This window comes from Cuculus canorus, chromosome 3 (assembly GCF_017976375.1).
Source record: "Cuculus canorus isolate bCucCan1 chromosome 3, bCucCan1.pri, whole genome shotgun sequence".
In the NCBI taxonomy this organism is placed as follows: domain Eukaryota; kingdom Metazoa; phylum Chordata; class Aves; order Cuculiformes; family Cuculidae; genus Cuculus; species Cuculus canorus.
In genome coordinates, this window is record NC_071403.1 from 122354194 (window position 1) to 122377584 (window position 23391).

At 45.6% G+C, this 23391-nt stretch overlaps 1 protein-coding gene across 1 annotated transcript in view; it reads right to left on the bottom strand.

Moving 5' to 3' along the window:
- PKHD1 (PKHD1 ciliary IPT domain containing fibrocystin/polyductin) overlaps positions 1 to 23391 on the bottom strand; it is a 254042-nt gene that overhangs the window by 217937 nt on the left and 12714 nt on the right. Inside the window, exons 10-27 of the mRNA XM_054063619.1 lie at positions 23159 to 23198; positions 22523 to 22593; positions 20582 to 20683; positions 20206 to 20301; positions 19050 to 19185; positions 18119 to 18233; positions 16899 to 17174; positions 16049 to 16138; positions 15273 to 15366; positions 14243 to 14385; positions 13252 to 13382; positions 11512 to 11681; positions 11030 to 11168; positions 8229 to 8383; positions 6823 to 7007; positions 5852 to 5974; positions 4180 to 4285; positions 3084 to 3362 (exon numbers count right to left, since the gene is read on the bottom strand). Of these exons, the coding sequence (XP_053919594.1) occupies positions 3084 to 3362; positions 4180 to 4285; positions 5852 to 5974; positions 6823 to 7007; positions 8229 to 8383; positions 11030 to 11168; positions 11512 to 11681; positions 13252 to 13382; positions 14243 to 14385; positions 15273 to 15366; positions 16049 to 16138; positions 16899 to 17174; positions 18119 to 18233; positions 19050 to 19185; positions 20206 to 20301; positions 20582 to 20683; positions 22523 to 22593; positions 23159 to 23198 (2451 nt within the window). The remainder of the gene's footprint in view (positions 1 to 3083; positions 3363 to 4179; positions 4286 to 5851; positions 5975 to 6822; positions 7008 to 8228; positions 8384 to 11029; positions 11169 to 11511; positions 11682 to 13251; positions 13383 to 14242; positions 14386 to 15272; positions 15367 to 16048; positions 16139 to 16898; positions 17175 to 18118; positions 18234 to 19049; positions 19186 to 20205; positions 20302 to 20581; positions 20684 to 22522; positions 22594 to 23158; positions 23199 to 23391) is intronic.

Below are 23391 nucleotides of genomic sequence, written 5' to 3' on the forward strand. Positions count from 1 at the left end.
CTCCTTCACCAGTGACCCTTCTTGCCCACTATTTGAATTCTCGCCCATGACAGTAGAAGGACTGGGTTTGTTTCTCTCTTTATTTTTTAATGACATGCTTATTTAAGTCAGCAAGATCTTGCCTGTGATCATAACCTTAGAAAGATCCCCAACCAAAGAATAAAATAAGGAAGGAAAGAAGGAGCACTGAGAATGGAAAATGAGCTTAGCACAGCAGGTGCTTTCACAGTTCAAGTAGCTGCCAAGCACCCCACTGTCAAAAAAGCCTGTAGCATGTGTCTGGGAAACTCAGGTTAGAAAGGGGACTTGGCAGGGCTTGGGACTTGGCAGAATTGTGAGGAAAGTCACAGAGGGCTTGATTCTGCAGAGCACTAAGCAACCTCAGGTCTTCCATGTGCCAAGCAGAGCTGCACCGCTTCAGTCACCCGCACAATCACCCCCCACAAGTCAGACTTGTGTCCGAGCTTCCAGCAGCACCCAGGTCCAGGGAACAGTCACGGTGCCCCTCTGCTTCCTCAAGAGGATTCAGGACACGTCAAAGAGAAACAGGAAAGAACAGGGATGGGCATTAATGACAATTCTAACCTGGACTTTGTGCTTTATGCCTTTCAGAGGTTTTTTGGTTTTTTTTTACAAAAAGAGCAATTTTTACTTGAAACTTAAGCTCTTTGCTCTCTTTATCAGTCCTGTGGAGTTTTAGGGCTACAGCTGGACAGACAGGCTACTCAGACAAGAACTTTTTTTAATGCAGTGTTTATGTGTATGTTTCAGTATGGCTTTATTACAAACCAGGCAAGCTTTTATGATGCTTTTCACGTGTCATGAAAGTTAACCTCTACAGTGAGGTCATCACATATTAATGGTAGAGTCCCTTGTACCTTTTCCTCAAAACATCATTTCCTGCTCATTCTTTAAAGCAACAGAGAACTCTAGAGGTCTAATCTGCTAGATGTTCTCTGGCTAACAGCAAATCCAAGCACAGAGCAGCAATCAGATGTTAAGAGTGAGCTCCCCCATCCACTGGGGCACAGTGGTGCCTTTAGAAAGGTATCCCACACTTAGAGTAAGGGCAGTGGAAACTCCCAGCAGAGCTCACTGAGATCTGTGACACGAGGGACCTAATGCGGCAAAACACACGATGCTTCCTTAGCATCCTCCCCTGTAACGGCAAATACACAGAGCCAGAAACAGCAAGAACTCAAACCGGAAGCCACATGTCTAACATTATAGTTGTCAGATAAGGAGCCTCAGATTTAGAGTACAAAACCCATGTGTGTTGTGTAAAGGCTGATGCTTTTAAGTTTTGCTATCTCCGCTTATATCCATATACAATGAAATATTGCATATGTGCACTTCACGATAAGATTGAAGAGAGGTATTTTAAATGGAAGAAATTAAAAACACAGATGGAAGCTGTAATTCTTTCCAATTATAAATGTTCAAGGCATATGTAATGTAAGATAGCATTACCCTTGCTTTCTTTTTAACGAGTGACAGATCACTCTAATTGGGAGAACTGGATTGTCAGCAAAGGAAATGGGAGGCAAAGCCCAAGCACTAAAATTTGCCATTGCTGAAGCTTTTCTTTTAGTGATTTTTTGTTAAAGAATTAAAGCAGTGAGTCTGATCCCTAGATACCATATGACCCTTCCACTGAAAAAAGGAAAGAAAAGAAAAAAGTAAAAAAATCTTCCTTGCCACAGACTCTAATAAAACAAAGGAAAGAGATGGCCATAACTTCATGCTTTTCAGCTTAGGAACCCTACATTCATAGAATCATAGATTGCTTTGGGTTGGAAGGGACCTCAAAGCCCACCCAGTCCCACTCCCTGCCATGGGCAGGGACACCTCCCACTGGATCAGGGGCTCCAAGCCCCATCCAACCTGGCCTGGAACACCTCCAGGGATGGGGCAGCCACAGCCTCCCCACCCTCACAGGAAAAAAAGTCCTTCCTGATGTCTGATCTAAATCTCCCCTCTTTCAGTTGAAAACTTGTTACCCCTCATCCATGCCATTGCTCAACAAGACAGATTCAGAGACCACCATTTGCTTCCTCTGCCTGCTCCAAGGTGGCCAAGCATGGCACAGCCGGCTCTCCTAGCCACATGGCTAAGCTAGCTTCATGCTGCACCTACAGCAGCACTCCTGCTCTCAGGGATGCTTCTTAGCAAGAACTCAAAACACCTCAGTAATTAAACTAGGAGGCTTCCAGGCAAAGTCTCGATGACTTTTACTGTCATTCAGCCTGGGTCATACTGCTCCTAGAAGCTGCCAGAAAATAAGTCATAAGCTGAGACCACTGGTGCTTACTGCACAATCCAGGTGTGTTAAAAGCATTCTCCACATTTCCCTCTCCAAAAAGAAAGAGTGGCTTTTTACAGGCTTTGATTTGGCTTAGCTATGGTTGGTCAGGGACCTTGCTGGAACACCCAGTTGTAGTCCCCTGTGCCATCTACAAGGCAGATCAGAGAGTCACAATGGTCCTTTGGGCCCAGAGTCACGTGGAAAGTCTTCCAAGCTGTGGCCTTCAGGGATCTAACATATCACCGTTTGTTTCCCCTTCCGTTACAAGGAGAGGAGGGGTAATGGAAATGGAAGGAGCTTTGGATTAGTTTACACTTCTCTACGTTTCCTAGTTTTGTTTCCAAACACAGAAGAGCTTTCCATTTCGTGTCTCAGAATATGAATTCACTTCAACTGGACTGAGATGAATCAAGTTTAGCCATTTCACAATTAGGGCAGATGAATCCAAATACTAGAAGGCTATCTGTCAAATGGATATGGGAAGATGATCCAGGAAACACTAACAGCCTTCTAAGTTGTAGGGATGAATATACCCCGCACTTGAACTTACAATTCTCAAACAAAACTTGTCAGGAAACTGATTGTCTCCAGAAAAAAACACGGAAAGTGTCACTCTCTGTAAGAAACGTGCCGCAGTGCTTTAGAGAATACACAACGTGTCCAGCCATACTGTGTCATTTTGTCAGATGAAGACCTTCATAGTCAAAGTACAAAGAACTGAAATGCAAAAAGCAGAAAGCAGATGTCACCTTAGAGCTAGTCTGGCATTCAGACCTACCGATTTCTGAAGCTGTAGGAGGTTCAATAGCTGTAAGTTTTGGATCAATTCTTAGGAAGATGCCTTCTCCTGTGCTGCCACTGAGTGCAAATCCAAAAGGTCTCACTAGCAGTGTCACCACGTAGACTCCAACTGGCAGCTTCTCCATCTGGCAAACCACATCAGTTTGATTCACTGTTATGACATGACAGGTCGTGTTGTTCACCTCTACCTGTAGGGCTGGCTTCTCCTCAGTGAAGCCACTTCCCCTGATAATTACTGTGGCCTGGGACCCATCATCTGAAGGAAGATAATCAACAAGATGACTCATGAATTTTGGTGTAGCAATGCCTAGGATTTACTAACCAGCAGTTAAAAGGTTTTAGCATCTTCATCAGGACATCGTAAAAAGTAAGCCACCAGTGATCTCTCATTATCCCTCATAGTGCCTGCTCCTGTTCAGCTGTTAATCTTTCTTGAATTTTATTAAGAATAACATGAGCCAAGAGCCATCTTCCACTTTAAGTTCATCTCTGTTTACCCCCCCCCCCCTTTATCATAGAATCATGGAATAGTTTGGGTTGGAAGGGACCTCAGAGCCCACCCAGTTCGACCCCTGCCATAGGCAGAGACACCTCCCACTGGATCCAGTTTCTCAAAACCTCATCCAACCTGGCCTTGAACACCTCCAGGGATGGGGCAGCCACCACTGCTCTGGGCAACCTGGGCCAGCACCTCCCCACTTTCACAAGAAAACACTTCTTCCCAAGATCTCATCCCTACCTCCCTTCTTTCATCTTCAAACCATTCCCCTCTCATCCTATCCCTGCACACCCTGAACAAGAGCCCCTCCCCAGCTTTCCTGTAGCCCCCCCCTTAAAGGAGCCCCTAGTCTCCCGAGAGTCTTTATGCTTTACCATCTCCTTGTCTGTGCAACAGCCTGTCTGTGCAACATGTTTTTAGACTGGAGCTGATCAGAAAGTGCCTCACTAGAAAGTGTAGTTTCCATAAAATCAGAAATTTCCAAAAGAATACACATGAAATGATCAGCATCTGACAAATTGTTGCCACTGAACAGCATTTGCACCCTTCTGTTTAGGGACAAAAGTCCCATTACCTGAAGAATACTCCACATCGCTGACTAAGGGTGTCATCTCTCGGCTGAACTGGAAAGAGCAGGAACCAGAACAGTTTGCCAGGACATCATTCACCACCACCACCACCTGAGACAGAGGAGAAGGTTATTCTAAAGCCGGGGAGGGACCTGAGGTGCTTTCTAGAGCCACACACCCAGCAGCCCTGCAGTGATGCTGGCAGCCACACTAAGCTACTGAGGGCACTTTGTGCCAGCACACAGCGCCGCCAGCTGCTCAGCCTGCTGCAGCCTCATCACAGCTGGAACCGCAAGGCTTGCTGGGGGAGCTCGGTCTTGGGCAAAGCAGAGCATGGCTCTGGAGGCTGTACCACCAGCCCTCCTCTGCGTCTTGACGATCTCATCTCCCGCCTTGCTGGGACCCACAACTCCTCCCAACTCTTGTTCTTATCATTCGTTAAAGATGCAGCTTGCTATATGACCCACTTCTTCCCACTATCTTGGGAACAAGTTTATTACACTGAAAACATTCTGTAAGACTAATTAGAATGAGTCCCAGTATGTCTGTTTTCAGTATACAGTCCTCTTCTTCCCTTGCTGTTCAAGCCAAAACAAAAAAGCTGGGCTGCGACTTTGGTATCTCATAAGAGACAGAGACGTCTCTTCTGAGATCTCAATATCTCCAAAGAGTCAACAGGCAAAGCAGAGGGTCTAGGAAAGGTCCTTTGTCTTTCTCCCAGGTATTAAAGGTGTGCCAGGAGGGTAAACCAATGCTTGCAGAAACCAAAAGCAGACTATTACCAAGCTGTGCAAGGAGTAGAGTTGCAAAGTACTGTGCTTGAATAGAGACACAATAATTAAAAGGACACTTCTACACTTGTTGCTAGCAGTGAGCTAGAATAAAGCTTCAAAAATGAAGAGGAAATTTGATAGCTGCTGCTGTTCTTGTTTCATGTGGTCTGTCCGAGGGTATGACTGCACCACAGACAGCAGAGATTCTAGATGGTTGAGCACTGGAAGCCAGGTAAGCTCTCATGCCTGGGGAACAGGCCCACCAAGCAAGGAGGACGACCTAGCCCCAAGTGGTGCCCAGCTGGGCTTTAAACACATCCAGCATCACCCTGTTGTCACTACAGTGCCTGGCTGTCTTTGCTGGAAGACCAACGCACACTGCTTGGTAATATCTGAAAGCAGAGTCTGTAACGCGTTTGTCCATCCAGGGCACTCATTCAGCCAGGATGACCTCCTTGCTCCCTTTTCACACATGAAGAATTGAGACCCAGAGAGGCTGAGGGACTTGCCTAATTCAAAGATTAGTATCACAGCCATCATCTCATGTATTTTTCACACCAGTGTAGCAGGTGGAACACTGCAGTTGGACAGTGTCATTCGCAAGTTTGGCAGCCAGCACCACAGGACACAGCAAGGGTGGGAGTCCAGACAACATCAGCCCTTAGCCACAGCCTCGAAAGAAATAAGCTGCCTTCCATCACCCACGACGACCATTCTCCCCACCTGCAATCGCTCCTGAGAAAAGTCCTGCTCCACAACCCAGGGGCAGAATCTGACCAACATATGGCAAGGCACCAAACTGTAGATTTCTGAAAGGGTTCAGGGACAGAAGGGCTGGAATACCTGTGAGTTCTGGGTCTACGTGACAGATGAAAGAATAAGAAATGCAATAGCACTAACTCACCTGTGTTTTGTTATTGAAGGTAGCAAGCATGTCTCCAAATATTGGCCCAATAAACACACCCCCATCATAAACCACACGACTAGAAATAGTTGCCTTCAGACCAGTGAGGTTTTCAGCAGAGACCTGGCAAAGAACAAAGATTTTAAATTTCTTCCCTCCCCCCCATCCTGTGATTCTAAATTAAAACCATTCCCCTAGAGTTCATGCATGGTCATTACAAGGCAGCAAATAACTCCTTGAAACCTCTTCTCAAGCTTCTTCCATGACACCTATCTCCAGGTCTAAATTTGTGTTAGCCAAGACTTCACAACACCACCCTGTTCCCATCCTCACCATCCAGGACAGTGTCTTCACCATGAGAACTCATTGCTTCATTGAGCATAATTTTACATTTTTAGAAGACGGATATACAAAGAAACAGTTTTTCATTTTGGGGAAGGAAGCAGCTCAATCTGAGTCTTTAATCAAGAAAAAAAAAAGACTCTTCTACTTGAGGCAAAACTCAAAACTATAAGTCTTGGGATGGGAAAGTGTGAACTGAAGCTTCCCCTGATACTTACAGGACCCAGATATGAACCCATACAGAGTAGTTCTCAGAAAAAGACCTTTTTGGCCCATCAATGATGCCACAAACCTGTACTGAGCTGCAGCTACTGTGCTGAAATATTAACATGACTGTAATGGCTGCCACTTTAGCACAGCAGTCCCTTTATTTCGCAGAACAGTAATAAAGCACAGAAATCATGTTCTTGCCTCCTCATTTTGAAGCACACTCTGAAGACACTGATTTCTCCATCTGTCACTACAATTGCTTTTTTAATCATCTAATCCAGAATTTGCTCAAGCTGCTATTCCTAAGAGAAAGACACTCAGCTGAAGTCCCCAGGGGTATCTGTGTAAAAACAAATGAATCGTCCTAGGCCAAAGACATTGAATGGTCTCAAAGTAGTTGTCAGGAAAAGTTACTGTACATTGATAACAATGGGCAAATCCCCAGTCTGCGTTTTCCAAGTCAGCGTCCAGATACTTTCATAGCAAGAGTTTGAGTCTTTGGTCACGATGAAGTCACTGGTGTTGAAGTACGGGGCTGCAGAGTTATCCATGCTGTCTTGCAAAAGCTTGCGGAGATGGCGGGGGGAGGCGTGCACTGAAACACCTGCAAAAGACATTAGGAGAAAAGTGGATAATCTCCATTCCTAGGAGAGCACATCTATCTGCTCCTAGAAAAGGAAGTTGTTTCACTATTAGTGTGAGATTTTTGTGGTTCAAACGTCAGTAACTGCCAAAAAGCAGCAGCAGGAAGTTTACTGGGTCTGCACTACTTAATAGCTTAGAAAACCTAGAAATTCCTCTCCTGTTGGGATCATCAGACATTCTGCTTAACACTTTTTATTACATGTGGTTTGGGGAGACACTTCAGCGCACAAGTCATGTTCCTTCAAAACAGAAAGGTCAGAAACCTCCTGGATGAGACAGGCAAGGGGAGTCAGCCTCTCAAGAAGACTTTGTAGAGATGAATCCCAAATAAATGCAAATGACATTTTATTTCTTTTGACAAAAATACTCAGCCATTCAAAGCTGCAGAGACAACAAATCTCTAATGAGAAAGAGAGGCAATCAGAAGACCTGGGAATAGGGCAAGAGGAACAGAGTGCATTTTAAATTACTGTGTTCAAAGCAGGGCACTATTGAGACAGCCTTCAGCCACGTGAGGAAAATCCTGACTGTCAACACAGAGGAAAGTTATTTCACAAATATTCTAAGGCTGCATTTTCCTCTTATTATTCGACTTTATAACTGAGTCACCAGATCCTCAGTTGAGAAATTTATCCTTGGCTTTGCTCAGGTTAACCTGCTCACTTTCATTCTAAACCTCCTTGATTTTTTTTAAACAAACAAGAAAACCTAGAAACTAAAGGGGGACTAGATTCAAGTCAAGCAATTCTACACAGAAGCTTTGCAGTATCTGCCAACCAGTTACCGACACTGGTAATCCTAAAGGAGAATTAATTTCCTGGTAACATGCAAGGGCCTTGTCACACAAGAAGACCAGAAGTACACATGCCAGAGAAACATCAGCATAATGAAACCTTGGGATGCAAAATGGATCAAATCCTGTTTTGGGAAAATTCTTCAGCATTAGGGCAAATGTTTTATAGTGATTATATTCATTCCAGAAGAACATCTAGAAATACTGCCCTGCCTAGAATGCTTAACGCCTGCCTTGAAGGATATCAAATGCAGAGATCTATCAACTATCACAAAAGGTTTAACCTGACAGCCTGTCCCCCCAGCACTGACAAGGAGCAATATTGTCTCTTCTTCACTTGGTTTCCTGCAAGACAAACCCAGAACTTGTACTTGCATCTTCTCTTACCTGATATCACCGTATTACCCAAGTGGATGCGGAAGGTCCCTCCAATAGGTGGGGATGACTTTTGCAGTCTCTGAATGGTGAGGCTGACTCTCACATCCTCCGTGGAGACATCAAGGTAGCCGTACTCCTTAGAGTCCTCCCCAAGTAAAGCATCTCTGCATGACAGAGGGGTTCACATGAAGGCATTAGCAGTCAAGACACCCAATGCTGACACCCCCACATCACCAGCAGCACAGGGACACCAATGGGAACAACATTCTTGAAGGATCCAAGGAGAACACGTTAAGAGCTCAAATGGAATTGAATCTCCCAAATTACATCTATACCACGTAGGCAATGCACACAGCAGAACATGATGGATAAAAGCCTTTTTAAATTACGATAGAAGAAATAGTTCATGCAGGACCAAGTACAGGCAACTCCTGCCCCGCTACTGGCTTTCTTGAAGGACCAATTCCATGCAGCCTGAAAAGCAACTATGCCAAAGCAGAAAGCTTTCCTACTTCATCGTGTGGTTCCAAGTCTATCAAAATCTTAACTGCCCTGAATTACAGAGATATTTCACATTAGAATTCACCCAAAGCCCAGTTTCTAAAACTTATTTTCTCCCTTTCCTCTAGAACTCTCCCTTTTCAAAGGAACAAGAGACACCGTGGTGCAATGCCACCACCATGTGGTTCAGCGCCTTCATAACAGCTGGAGTCTCTCAAACCTCAGGCATGTCTTCAGCAAGTTTCAAGAACCCAAAGCCGAAGGGATCTCTGAGCCCTGTAGGGTGAAGCACACCTGGCACATCAGGTCTCAGCTGATGTTCCTGTCTCCAGCACAGCAAGCAAGTCGTGCTAAAGCACAGCAAGCAAGTCGTGCTAAAGCACAGCAAGCAAGTCGTGCTAAAGCACAGCAAGCAAGTCGTGCTAAAGCACAGCAAGCAAGTCGTGCTAAAGCACAGCAAGCAAGTCGTGCTAAAGCACAGCAAGCAAGTCGTGCTAAAGCACAGCAAGCAAGTCGTGCTAAAGCACAGCAAGCAAGTCGTGCTAAAGCACAGCAAGCAAGTCGTGCTAAAGCACAGCAAGCAAGTCGTGCTAAAGCACAGCAAGCAAGTCGTGCTAAAGCACAGCAAGCAAGTCGTGCTAAAGCACAGCACGTGCTCAGTTAAGAGAAAGAGCCAGGTTTGGTTTGAAGATATCCAAACAGCGATCACCTCACCCAGACTTTAAAGCACATGCTGATTTCTGTTTTCAGCCTCCACAGCTTCACCATCACACACTGGTGCCTCATATCTTCCTCTGAGATGCAGAGCCCACCAGCACTAAGCAGCTGGATTTTTTCCTCATGAGAGGCACTGATCAATCCATCTCAATCTTCTTATAAACTAAACAGATTTATCTTCTTAAATCTTTCTCTCCTAGGCATTTTCTTCAGGTCCATAACGATGCTCATGGCTTTTTTCCCCAGTTTTTCTAAATCCCTCTGAAAAGCATGGTCCTTGGTGTTGCGCATAGCATTCCAATGCCAGTCTTGTTAAGGCAACCCCTTTGTTAGCTACACCTGCTTATGCATATTACACCCCACAAACATCTCCCCGTATTCTCGTCCTTTCCTTTAGCACTGGTGACTCATGTCAAAATACTACAATAGACACTGGTGACTAAATGTGCTTTTCCAGGAGAGACTTGCACCAGCGAATCCTTCTGTGCTGTGCTCACCAAGCGAGGGCTGAACAGCAGTTTAAATGACTTCTCAGGCTTGGGTTTTGCAGGATAAGAGACCGAGCTGATGAGCAGCAATTGTGTTGGGAAAACTGAGGTACAAAGTGGATTGTGTTAGTCTTCCTTTGTGCTGATTTGGGACTATGCCTCTAACCCCAACAAGTGATCAATGAATTCAAAGCCATAGATTTTACTAAGAATTGAAAGGACTTTGCTGCTCTGGGAACCATACCTAATTTTCTTCAGATCCCAGCCAACTTTTAAAGGAGAACCTAGCTGTCTTTAGAGCACTCCAAACTAATAACGCATTGCTTTGTGTTTGCTTGACAGATGAGAGACCACAAGATAAGAAACCAAACTAAGTTACAGCAGGCTGAGGTTCACCTTCTGAAAGGAGGTTTCCTGTGAATGCCTGAACAAGTCACTGTGGGTGAAGTAACTGAGTCAAACTAACACAACAGGCTGCATCATTCCAGCTACTCCCTTGCCTGTCTATTCCTGTCAGGTCCTTGCTGATTCAACTGGACACAATTCAACTTCTACAGGACTTCTTGTCTGCCAGTAAAGTCCTGTAGTGTGTGCTCTCTGATCCAGTCAGCCAACAGCTCTGCCTCCTCTAGCATTGTTGGAAGTTCTGGAATAGGAACCACCTCAGTTCAGCAGGACACAAAAGGTGGGCTTTGATTGCCTAACATGGCAATTGGTGTCAATCAAGGTGTTTGGGAGCACCTCTGACTGGTCTCCACTCACTATTCCAGAAGGGCTTAGATGTCCTACTAGTCCTACATCATACCTTGGTGTCCCATCCCTATCTTACACAACTCAGACTAGCCAGAACATCTTAAGCACCTCTGGTTCACAGCAACGCGATCCCACTCATACAATGACAACTAAATACCAGAATTAGATGTGTTCATCAACACCTCTACAATGTGTGTTCAACATCATACACAGTAAACAAGGCTCAAAAGAGGGATGTCCAGGCTGCAGTCTCATCCTCCACTGCCTCTCCTGTCCCGCCTCATCACAGCCAGCTCCAGGGACTGCGAGGGGGATCACGGGGTGTCACTATAGTCCACCCACTGTCCCTACCTTGGGGAGAGCAGGGGCGGGCTCGCACCGCAGCCAGACACCAGCCAGGACACGTTGTAAGTGGGAAGAGACCCCACCACAGACACCGCTGCCACCGCCCTCCTGCCTGGCCCAGGTGGTCTGGGATCTCTCTGAGACACTGAAAGAGAGAGCACAACCTTTCCTCAGAAGAAGAGCTGCGCCCAGTTAGTTTTTCTTTTATAGCTGGAATAGATGTGCTGGGGGGGGGGGGGGCGGAGGGTGTTTTGATAATTTAAGAGTTCGCTTTACAGAAACATTCTGAAATAAACAAAGACTATTTGGAAATTCCTTCTTGATTCTTGTCACAAAAAGACATAAGTTCAAGAAAACAAAATTACTTTGTGTCTGTTGTGAAATACCCTTCTCTGAAGCAGCTCCCACCCGCTCCACCATTAACGATTTAATGGAGTACCCTGGAAAGGCGATAACACCCACAGAAAAGAAAACCCAGAGTCCTTTACCAGTCACAGCCCTGTCTGCGACGAGGAGCTCATCGAGGTGAGGGGACCCCGCCGTCCCCTCCTGCAGCTCGATCCGGTGCACAAACACCGGGGAACCGGCCGGGAGGTCCTGGAGGAGCGAGGAGCGATGGACACAGCCCTCCCAGAGGTCACTGCACGAGAACGCCCACCTGGAAGACACCAGAGCCGAGCAATCGCTTTTGAAGGGCTTTGCGAGGTTTCTGGGTAACATCAGGCACTGTTGTTGCTGACACACAACAAACCCGCTTAATGGCTCGTAATCACCCCTTAAGTGTCTCTGCTCGGTTCCCCTCAGTGAAAAACAAAGCTTTATCTCTCCGCTCAGATGTCCTTTAATTGCAGGAGTGGGACAGGGAAGGGACTGCGGCTCTGTAGCTGCGGCGGCCTCAGCTCGGCGAGCCCCGCGCTCAGCTCCTGGGCCACACACCCCCCCCCCCCCCCCCCCCCCAAAGCTCTCAGCTCTTCCCACCACGTAGAAACATACTCCAGCCCCCTCCTCTCATTTCCAGGCACGCACACACACACCTCTCACGACCTTACAAATAACCAAGCTCCCAAATCCACTTCTCTAAGTTCTTCCTGATGTTTTAAAGCTGCCTGCCCCTTTGTTTCTAAGGCGAAATTAACACGAACATTAACTTCTAACACTAATCCCACCTGAGGATTTTAAGTGAAATAAAGAAAAATCAAAGACTACGCCAACTTTCAACCTTGGTGCACCAAAAAGCATAAACTACCCGGGAGGGGCGGAATCAATCAATCTGTCTCATTGTCAACAATCTGGATTTTCTGCAAAGAAACCCTCAAACCGATGTCTTCGGAAACCTTGTGACACGCTTAGCAGAGACTGACCAAACCCTCCGTCTGTGCATCGCTATGATGTGATAGTGCATAGAACAAGGATCATGGGATGCCCCGAGGTGGAAGAGGCCCAACAAGGCTCACCCAGTCCAACCCCTGCCCCTGCACAGGACACCCCAACGTTCACACAGTGTCTCCGAGGGCGTTTGCCAAATGTTTCTGGAATATTGTCAGGCTCAGCACTGTGATGCACGTGCTCCTTCTCCCCTTGAGAGGCGAACTGCAATGGAGGATCCCCTCAGCCTCCTCTTCACTTGGTCTGTTCAGCCAGGAGAATTCAGCCACTCCTCACACAGCTGCTCCTCTAAGCCTTTCACCACCTTTGTGGCCTCCCCTGGACACTCTCCAGTAGCTTTAGATCCTTTCTACACACTGTGGCACCCAAAACTGCACACGGTACTCGAGGTGCCACCCCAGTGCACAGCAGAGCAGGACAATTCCCTCCCTTGCCCAGCTGGAGATGCCCTGCTGGATGCACCCAGGACACGGTTACCCCTCTGGGCTGCCAGGGCACTGCTGGCTCATGGTCAGCTGGGCTCAACCAGAACCCCAGATTGGTTTCCGCAGGGCTGCTCTCCAGCCTCTCGCTCCCCGGGCTGTGTGGGCAGCCAGGGTTGCCCCGTCCGCAGCGCAGAGCCCTGCAGTTGCTCTTGTTAAACTTCATGCAGTTTTACTTAGTAGAGTCCTCAAAAAAAACTGAAATCTGCTGCAGGAACGCCTTTGCAGGGACAGAGGATGTGTCAGCTTACCTTAACTGACAATTTGTTCCTATACAAGTGAGAATTTAGTTCCAGTTTTCCTAGTACACCTTCTCACTGTGGAAATAGTCATCTCTGCAAATTGTAACTGTTTGGATACCTTTCAGAGACAGTTTCATTGAAATCCCACAGGCAGGTGAGGTTCCTCTTCACTGAATATAAAGAGGCATTGGTGTAGGACAACAAGATATGAAGGATATTGCTCATATGGCCTTTATGTGCAAAACACACCTGAAAAAATAGGGAAAAACACTTTCATAAATCACAATAGGTGATTTGCGAGTAGTGTCCATGGTAGGTATTATATCCTGTTTAACAGTAGTAGGGAAAAATTTTATTCAATGTCAGCATTAAAGCCATCCCCTTAATATCGGCCTGAATAATACCTAGAGGAGATGGCGTGCTAGCATCCTGTGTGCTGCCACATAGCCTGAAAAGACCCTTAGGCTTAAGTGAAGTTTTGGGGGAAAACAGCTGACCAACAAGGATTTCAAGTATTTGGGAGGAAGGAAAGGAGACTGGAGGAGTCCGAGAGCTTCGTAAGGTTCAGGGTGGGTGTCAGGTGAGGAAATGGAACTGGAAAAGGTCTGTGAAGGGGAACTGGAAGGCATCTGGGAGAACTGCAGGAATATTTGGGGACAGTCCCTCTCCCTTTAATGCTGAGTTTTTTGCCTTCCATCAGGTAGCAAAGAAAGCATCTTGAAATCAAGACCTTATTCCTAGTAAAAGGTGTAGAAGATGAGCGGTTCAAAGTTAGCCAGAATGTATAATAGCTTTTGCTTTTGTCAAAGATCAATCATTCCTACCTCATCTGTATTTTCCTGACACCATCTCACCTTCCCCTCAGCAGGGGCTGCACCCCCAGGAGCAGAGAGCAGACAGATGTGTTAAACAACATCCACATGCCGGGGATCTCATATTGTCGTCCACCCAGTCAGCAAAAGACACTCTGCTCCTTCCACAAGCATGGTCTAAAGACACAAACCTTTGTGGATCTAGAAATCTGTTTAGACTCCTTGATTTTCTAATCCTGATTTAACTCCGAGTATTCACTCCCCGGGGCAATCTGCTCATCAAGAGCAGCAACTTACATGAGTGTACTCAGTAAGATCATATCTTGGTAGAGCTGATGAGGAAGTTTTCACAAGCTGGCTTGGTCTGCTGATGCTGAACCTCCCACAGAAAGGCTCTGTACCACTGCCCCGGTGTCCAGTGGTGACAAAGTCCTTCATATCTGAGAGGGATTAAAAAAAAAAAAAGAAGAAGAGATAAGAGGCTTGAACTCAGAAGACACCAGTACAGTCAAGAGATTAATTAAAATACAGGAATCGGGCATCCAGAATTTGTCAAACAGTTCTTCTCTTCAGTATTCTGTGCAGATAATTGGTGAACACCTGCAGGGGAATGGTTCCCTAGATTAAGAGTGCTGAAAGACAGGAGGAACCAGTAGATTACTGTGCTGAGCATAAAACCTCCTGGGAATTAGCACTGGCTTTAGTCAGAGCATCTGGCCAAATCCACCCTTCCTTTCCAGAAAACTCTGGCAAAGCTGAAAATTTATGTATGTAACAGTGAATCCACCTTCTCTTTAAGGATGTTTCTTTCATTGGTCTATCAAGGATAGAAAGATTTCTTCTGTTCCTAGTGCATGAGACTTTCTTCCATCAAGAAGTACTGGCAATACACCTCTTCTTCCAGTCAGACTAACGGAGGCTGCCAAATTAAGTTAATAGAAGAGGCTTTTTAAAAAGAAAGCACACAGCAAAACACCATGGCATGCAAGGAGGCGGCTGTGGTTTCTTGCACAATGGATGTTGGACCTGTTTAAGTCTTCAGTGGAATAAATTATGAATGTAGTAGATTAGCAGTGCCCAGGGAGTGTCCCTGTAATGGCGGGAAAGGGAGAGTTGCTGAAGAATTAAATAAACAAAACTCATCCTGTTCCATAAACTCCCCTATTAGAATCCATATAAACAGCAAACAGCTGAGAAACAAATGTATGGACTTAAACCCATTGAAAGTGTAAATTTACTCCTATTAAAAGTTTGAAGTACATTCGTTTCATAAAAGGAAATGAACTCTCACAGTAAACACTGCTTATTTGTCACAGAAGATCACTACCTGGTGTCTCAAAGCCGTTGTGGAAAAGGATTTTAGCAGAGGTTGGCTCCATTTCACATCCTATTGAAAGGAGTTCCTCTATAGCTGTTTGCACCTTTGAAAAAATAAGAAAGAGAAAAGTAGTCACAATACAGCAGTGTCTGGACCATCTCAGCAGAGAGCTTCAACACGCAAGTCACTGTGTTTTTTGTCAGCTAGGAAGCAGCAGCAAGGTAGCTCTGACTGAGCAGGTAGTCAACTGGTAGAGGACAAAATTCAGCTCAGAGAATAAACTTCCAGGTCTAATACCCACCAGGGGAAGAAGAGGCATCCTTTGGCATCTAGGAACTTCCTCAGAAAGGTACAGATTTCTTCCACAAGCTCTATCACCACCTGGGCACCTGCATGCCCCTCCAGGCTCCACCAGCTGTGTTGTCTAGATGTCTAATGACAGCCACGGAGCTAATACCCCGAGCAGTTCTGACAGCGATCAGAACTACTGCTGCCCAAAGCAAGAGCTGTATGTTACACATCTGGTCTTAGAAGTCCAAGGGTCCGGTGCATGAGGATACCACACTCTGTTGCAGACCTGATAGGCCAAGATGAGATGCTGCAATGTGCTTATATTGTATCTGGGTGTCAATCCTCCAAAAAGTCCCTCTGCGAGACACTCCCAGTAACAAAAGTCACCCCTGTATCACGTAAAATTGATCTCAGTTTCTGGGCCCAACGCTACCACCACTCCATCAGTTACGCTCCCAACAAAGAGCTGGAGGTCTGTGGTTAATGATGCCTACCTGGTGAGCCGTAGCATTTGTGGGGATCATCCTACGCAATGTGTTATTCCAGGAGATACTGAACCACCCCGTACCAGACACTGTCAACATCTGGCAAGCAAAGCAGCAAATAAACAAATGAAACCAGATACAGCCTGCATGCGATGCACATGCTTCAAACCTGTGTACAGATCACCTCCTGACGATTTTACAGCCAGCATTTTGATTTAAGCCTCTGCAAATCAGGTGTCCCTTCAGCTACTCTCGACCTGCTCTTGTCCTCCCCATGGTCTGTCCTGACACAAGCCTTTGATTCCTGTTCTTAAATTAACAGGAGTCCAAGGGATACATGACCTGCGCAGATATGCTGACAGCCACACATAGTCCCTAAAGCTCCTGACCTGCAGCCGTGGGATCTAACCACTAGGGCAGATTTCCCTTATCACCAAGCACTTCATTAAGCTGAAAATTTCTATCATCCAATAGGGCTGACCAGATAAAATACACCAAGTATGCTGTCTATAACAAGGAGAAATAACTACTCCAAGCCTGTGTTAATCAGTATCAAGTAATGAGGTGAGGTATTAAAGACTGAGATACAATCTTAGAGGAGTCACCATTGCTTATCCTTTAACACATGAGCGGATTATAATGCTACCATAAGGTTTGCATGTGCCCACCAACACGTCAGAAATCCATAAGCATCTTCAGCTCAAAACACTACTCATTAACTACTTCACCAGGTTAAAACAAAACAGGAATACACTCGTGTCTAGCATGGTCAAGGCTTTTACAACTAGGATTTGCTGTCAACCATGGCAATTCAATCAGGGCTAATCCAGCTCCCAGGGCTAAGCAGAGCACCACTGACCTGCACTTCTGGAAGCTGCAAGGCACGAGCCCAAATTTCATGTCTCTCGATGTAGTAGTTGTTCACCACGTGGGGGTTCAGCCAGGTGTTATGTATCTGGACTCCAATTCTCATCCCATTGCTGGGTGCCTTCCCATGATGCAGCGCTTCCAGGTAGTACCTGGAGCCAGCAATTAACTCAAATTTCTGGGATTTTGGCTGCCAGTGCTCACTCCAGTTCTTCACCCAGTTCTCAAACCACCCTGAACTTCCGGCAGGGAGAGAAGCTATTCTCACCTGTGCCCAGACCAACCACAGAAATCGGTTAGAAACATTTCTCCAGCCCCAAGAGAGTTTGCCCAATACCATGGGTCAAAAAAAAAAACCCAGAGGTGCTTATAGCTGATAGCAGCAGGCTGATGGCTGACGTTCCTTACTATTCCACAGGAAAATGCCATCATCACAAAAGATCTTTAGTTTAGGGCTTAGTACCATAAAGACGACAGTCCATATGGCTGACCCTAAGCCAAATAAGTTCCCCATGCAGCTTTTCATAGAAGACTTCATTTCTATGTCTCATGTCCTCCAAACAAAATAAGAACTATGTCTACAGCCTTCTGAGATGCAGTGTGTTACCATTAGCACTACCAGTAACACTACTTTATCAGTAAAAATTCATTTACATTACTTCTAGCACTGTTTCAGTTACAAAGCTTAAGGACAGCCCAGAGAAAAATATCATCTTCATTTATAGCATCCTCTCAGCTTTACAAAGGAATGGATCAATGTTTTCAGAGGGCAAAAAATTCAACAGGCAATAAAGGAGGTAAAGGGAGGAAGCCAGACAAAGCCTCCAGGTCCCTTTGTACAGTTCTTAGAGTTGGTGATGTGCTGAACTAACAAGGTTTTCTGAAAAGACATTCAAAGACTCTAGTTGCGAGAGCGAGTTTTTCATGAGCCGAGTGGCTGATAGGGCCATTCTAAGACATGAAATACAGCCACACAAATTTCACTCTGCAACAGATTCACAACAAGGGCCAAGAATTCAATTCACACTGGGGAATTTCACAGAACTGTTAGGGTTGGAAAAGACCTCCAAGATCAAGTCCAACCATGTAGACAACACCAACATACCCACTAAACCATGTCTCTAAGTGAATTTCCACTTGTTATGACCTTAAAACCATATCTCAAAGCCATTTCCTATCCTGACCTCATTTGTTTTCTACCAAGAGCAATACCTTATGTTCTGGATCTTGGGATAAACTTAAGTAGAGAGATGCCTGACCATCTGCCTGAATCCAGAAGGTGTAATTGTTGGTCTGAGGAGCCACAAAAAATCCACGAAGCCTGGAGCTAAGCAAAAGCAGAACAAAGAATTACTGCGTAAAAAAGCCTAGCCTCACCCCCCACCTTCACACATCCAACAAGTGACAAGGAAGAGGGCGAGACCAAGTTATAAAACCCCTCAGATTTTAAACTGAAGGAACCTCAAAATGACCCATTTTCCCATTAAATATTGTTTATGCTTTACAGAAGCTTTCAAAAAGGAAAAAACACAGTTCCATGAAAATAAATAAGGTCTTGTCATTGGTCGCATTTTTGTGCATTTATTAAGCAAAGTCTGAAGAGGCAGGCAAAGGCTCAAAATCACACACAAGATCAACTGAGGAAAACAGAGAAGCGATAGAGGGTTGAGAACACACATGCCTATTGCACAGCTTTTCAAGGGTGCATCTGAAGAGGCAATGGGCACCAGCACAGTGCAGATGTTTTTGCAGCTTAGGGCAAACCCATTTGTTTCCATTATCTCCACCTGCGCTGTAGCTGCCAACATCAGCTGAGGGTCTGTCCCTCCACACCTGACCAGAACTCCGGCCCAAGACAGCCCCTAATCAGAGCTCCTTCTACCTCCACAGCAATTTCTTCTGTGGCATTTCAGCACATCTAAGCCAGGTAGAGCAGAAATACTGAGTGAAGGCAAAAAAGAAAAATAAAATACTTCACTGCATATTTTGAGCTTCAAAAGTACCTCAGAGCAGAGGGTTTGCTTTGATTTATAGGAGCTATATAGAGTCAGGCTCTGCTATAAAGAGCTGTCAGGTGTTATTGCTACACCTTACACTGCTAAAGGTGATTGCCATGGCTTTGTCTCTTTTTAAGATCAAGTACCTGAAGGACTTCTTTGCCCCAGACAGAAATCTTACTGGGGAACTGGCATTCGGTACAAACTGCCATCTATATCCAGGACCTGCTTCTGTCAGATCAGAGGAGTCGTCCCAGACTTCAAAGAGAAGCCCTCTGTTTCCTGCAAAGTTAAAATAAAAGCATTCTCAGTAGCGGCCAACAGAAATCCCAGAGCCAATGCTAGAATCAGGTGTAAGGAAGTAGGCCAGAACAGGAAATTTTAATAACAAATTGGCTCTGCTTGTGCATCTTTTTTGCAGCCCAAGACAGAACACAGATCTCACTTTAGGGAGTTTGTTCTACCTTGAAATCCTCCAGCACAAAGAACAAACGTACAGAGAGCAGAGCATCTAACCCAGCTAACATGTCTGCTCTTGCAGGTAAAGGTGGAGAGCTCAAACATCTGCAGTAGCTCTAGCTCAGCTATTCTTCCTCTAATTAGCATTCATATTTCTTTCCTCTTTTTCCACAGCCCTCCCTGCCAGGATGACCTCCCGGCATTGCCCAGCTGTAAGCCGTGGGCTGAGCTCTGCACCTTGCCTTCCCTCGCTACACAAACATACAACAGTTTGGGTGGAAAGAGACAAAGTACAACCAGTCCACCCCCCTGCAGGAGCAGAGACACCTTCAACCACATCAGGTTGCTCAGAGCTCCATCCAGCCTGACCATGAATGTTTCCGGGGATGGGGACTCCACCACCTCCCTGGGCAACCCGAGTCAGGACCTTACCACCCTCACTGCAAAAAGTTTCTTCCTTATATCTAGTCTGAATCCCCTCTCTTTTAGTTTAAAGCCATTACCCTTTGACCTATTATTACAACAGGCCAAAATGTGTGCCCCACATTTCTTTTAAGTCCCCTCTAAGTGCTGAAAGGCCACAATAAGGTCTCTTCAGAGCCTTCTCTTCTCTTCTCCAGGCTGAACCCCAGCTCCCTCTTTTCCTCATGGAGGTGTTCCATCCTTCTGTTCATTTCCGTGGCTCTCCTCTCTATCAAACCTAGAGAAACTGGCTTGATCTTGAAGCAGACAGCATTTTGGAAAGCCCTGTTTCTTCACTGCACTCACTGCTAAGTGATTTTTGCCCTCAGTTTCCACACACGTTCTTGCTTGTTTGGACCTTCAGTGATTTGAATGCCATACCTGGCTGGGAGACATCAAGCCTTCTGCCACTGCCAGCAGGCTCAGTGGTGCATCTGATTTCCCAGGGAGAGACTTGTTTGACTCTGCAGGGTACACCTGGCAGCAGGAAGAGGAGACAAACGTGCCTTGTGAGACTTGGAAACACAGCGGAGCTGCAGCATGAGCCGACTGTGTTTCCAAAAGGGGTCAGCAACTTATTTATCACCTGGGCTTGTGCTACCAAGCAAGCAGAGCGATTCATGCTCAGTCAGAATAACTGGACCTTCCCGATGGCAAGTCCTGCAGCTCCCACGCTCACAACCATAAACGTCAGCTGTCCCTTGCGGTCAGGGCCACGGCCACATTGGAAAAAACATAGTTCTCGCACTTCTCTTACCTGCAGCTGTGATCTGCACCGGCACCTCAAAGAAATCCCCCGTGACTGTGAGATCAGTGCCTCCTCCAAGACTCCCGCCGGCCGGGAACACAGAGGTTATCTCTACAGAGGAAAGAAAAGAGGAATTGGAAAATGAGGGTTGGAAAGGTTAATCCCTGCCCTATTTCTGTTCAAGCCAGCAGCACACTTGCACTGTCTCCAGCCAGAGCAGGCTCCTGTGAATGAAACTGGCATCTCACTGATCCTCCTCAGAGGTTTGGGCAGCCACATGGATTACACCAGGAATGAACAACATGGATAACTTGGCTGCGTGACAGGAGAAACACTGTAATGCTTGGGCTGTTACTTAGCAGTGACTGCATCTGTCATGCTCACACTGCGGAGTGGTATATTCCGTGCTGCTGAGGAACTTCGAAAAAAGAGGGTGGCATTAAAACTGTTTTAATCCCTTTGATCTTTCCTGACCCACTCCTTAATTTAGCCTATAGGTTTAGAAGTTACCACACTTTGCAATTGTCCCTTGGGTTTCAGGGACGAATGGAGAGAGATGAACATCCAAGTATCCACAAGAACCACATCATGATCACAAGAACATCCCGGGATTTTCTGATATATTCATGGAAACCTATTTTTCTCTTTGATAACATTTATTTCCTTCGCATTCAGAAATCCTAGTTTAACCACCCAATTGCACTTGTATAGTTCCAAAAAAAAGACAGATAAATAAGATGAGGGACAGTGGTTTATATCTGCAGTTTTTTTGTTAATTCATCTCATATTTAAACTTTACTTTTACATTATTAACTGCTAACTAGCACAGTCCAATCCACTGGATAAATCTGGCAGATGTTTCTGCTGGTACACTGCCAAGAGCCAACTTGATGAATGGGTATTTCATTCTGCTGAGCCTCAGTTTGTAAATAAGGACAGAACGTTACACTCCTTTGACAAAGGATTTTGAATTTATAGGTGAAACGAGCAGTATGCCATAACAGCAGGCAGAACACAGTACCAGCTAAATTTGGGGTTGGGTTTTTTTTGGTTACCTCTTGAACGAAGCATGTTAGATACATCCAATAAGGAACTGGAGCATTACATTAATGTCAGGCAATTTAATAGCAAAAACTTGATGGGACCTTGCTGGGGACCCATGCAGGTGAATCAAGTGATCTTTCAGCTTTATGGAACCTCTGAGGTCAAATGCTGTCCAGTGCTCTGCAGTCCCTGATCCCCTACTTCTGCTCTGGCTGTTGGGCACATGGCCCTGTTGAATCTTGGAACTTTGTCCATGACCATGATCTTGAGCAGGTGCTCAGGATTTCGTTGTCTGCTGTCTAAAATATATCTGGAAACATCACATGAGGGTTATTGTTAAAGCACTTTTTTTTTTAAGCCAATAGTGCAGTAACCTGCTATTCAGAATGCATCCAGAAGTCAGTTCCCGGATGGGTCGAGCATCATCTCCTCCTTGTGGCTGATGCGTGATGTACCTTGTCCTCCTGTAGTCTGCATTTCTAAAATCTCAACTTCACTAAATAGTGTGATCTAAGGGAGGAAAGTTTCTCTAGATGCAACATTTCAAGCCTATAACTGTTGTGACAGGAACACAAATAATAATAAAGCACCTTTATCCCAAATCCTGCCATACTGCCCCTCTCTGGCTGGCTATCTCAAGTCAAATTGTCCAAATCAGTTCAAACACATCCCTGCCTGAGAGGAACGGTAACTCACTGGGGATGCAGGCTATAGCCCCACATAAATCTGTTGAAGTGTTTGATCTGCAGCTGTTTGTGTAAAGTACAGAGCAGAGGAATGGCACACCCAAAACGAGGACAGAAGAGGATTAGGTCCTTGGGAAGGGCAACGGGAAGAGGTCTTTCCTTAGACCACATGGGGAGTGCCAAAAGGCAGCGCAAGCAGTGAGGTGGGTCAGTGCAATACCTGAATGTGTCTGGTACAAGAAGAGCTCCTGTCTGGCACTGACAAGCCAAGCACCTCTGTGTACTGCTGACCTGCAGGAGAGAGAACGTGCCTGAATGATTCTTGGCCATTTCAGATAAAGTAGACCTTTTGGCAGAGCTGGACACTCGCTCTTCAGAGGAAGAACGGAACACTTATAACATTTCTACAAGGACCAACACCATCTTTCACCACCACATTGAGGCATTGATTTAAGAGACTGCATTACATGGCCAAAACTCCCGTCCCATTGTAAAGTATTGATTTGACACTGTCAAAACCTATTTTCACCCCCTTTTATGGTGAAATACTTTCCCATTTGGATGAAAAGTTACAAGTGAGGCAAAAGGATTTTTTCAGCTAGGTTTAACAGATGACTTGTGCTTTGGGTACTGCAGTTAGAAGTACTAAAAACCCAAAGTAGAGACGGTTCAGGTGAGGAACATCCTCCCCTTTTCATTCCCTATCTGACGATGGCCTTGGGACAACAAAATGTCATTTCTAAGCAACAAAACACCAGATCCAGTAAAAGCATCATACGCTTATCCTGGCCTTGAATGCAGCTGTATCCCCATGTAAAGCCACAGAAAAAAAAAAAGAGAAAGTTTTTTTACTTACTTTCCTTTGTTAAACACAGAGAAACTAACATTGTGGGACCCTGGAGAAGAGAAAAGTAACATGCTTTATAGCAGAAGTGTGGAGTGCTCCAGAAGGACATGTCATACCAAGCCTTGTCCAGCTGTCCAGGGTCCGATCTTCCTCTTCCTAACACTTTCCTTACAACATCATAACTGCATTGATTTAAGGGTACATGCAGGAGCTGAACTAAATATTAACTTAGGGGGCTTAGA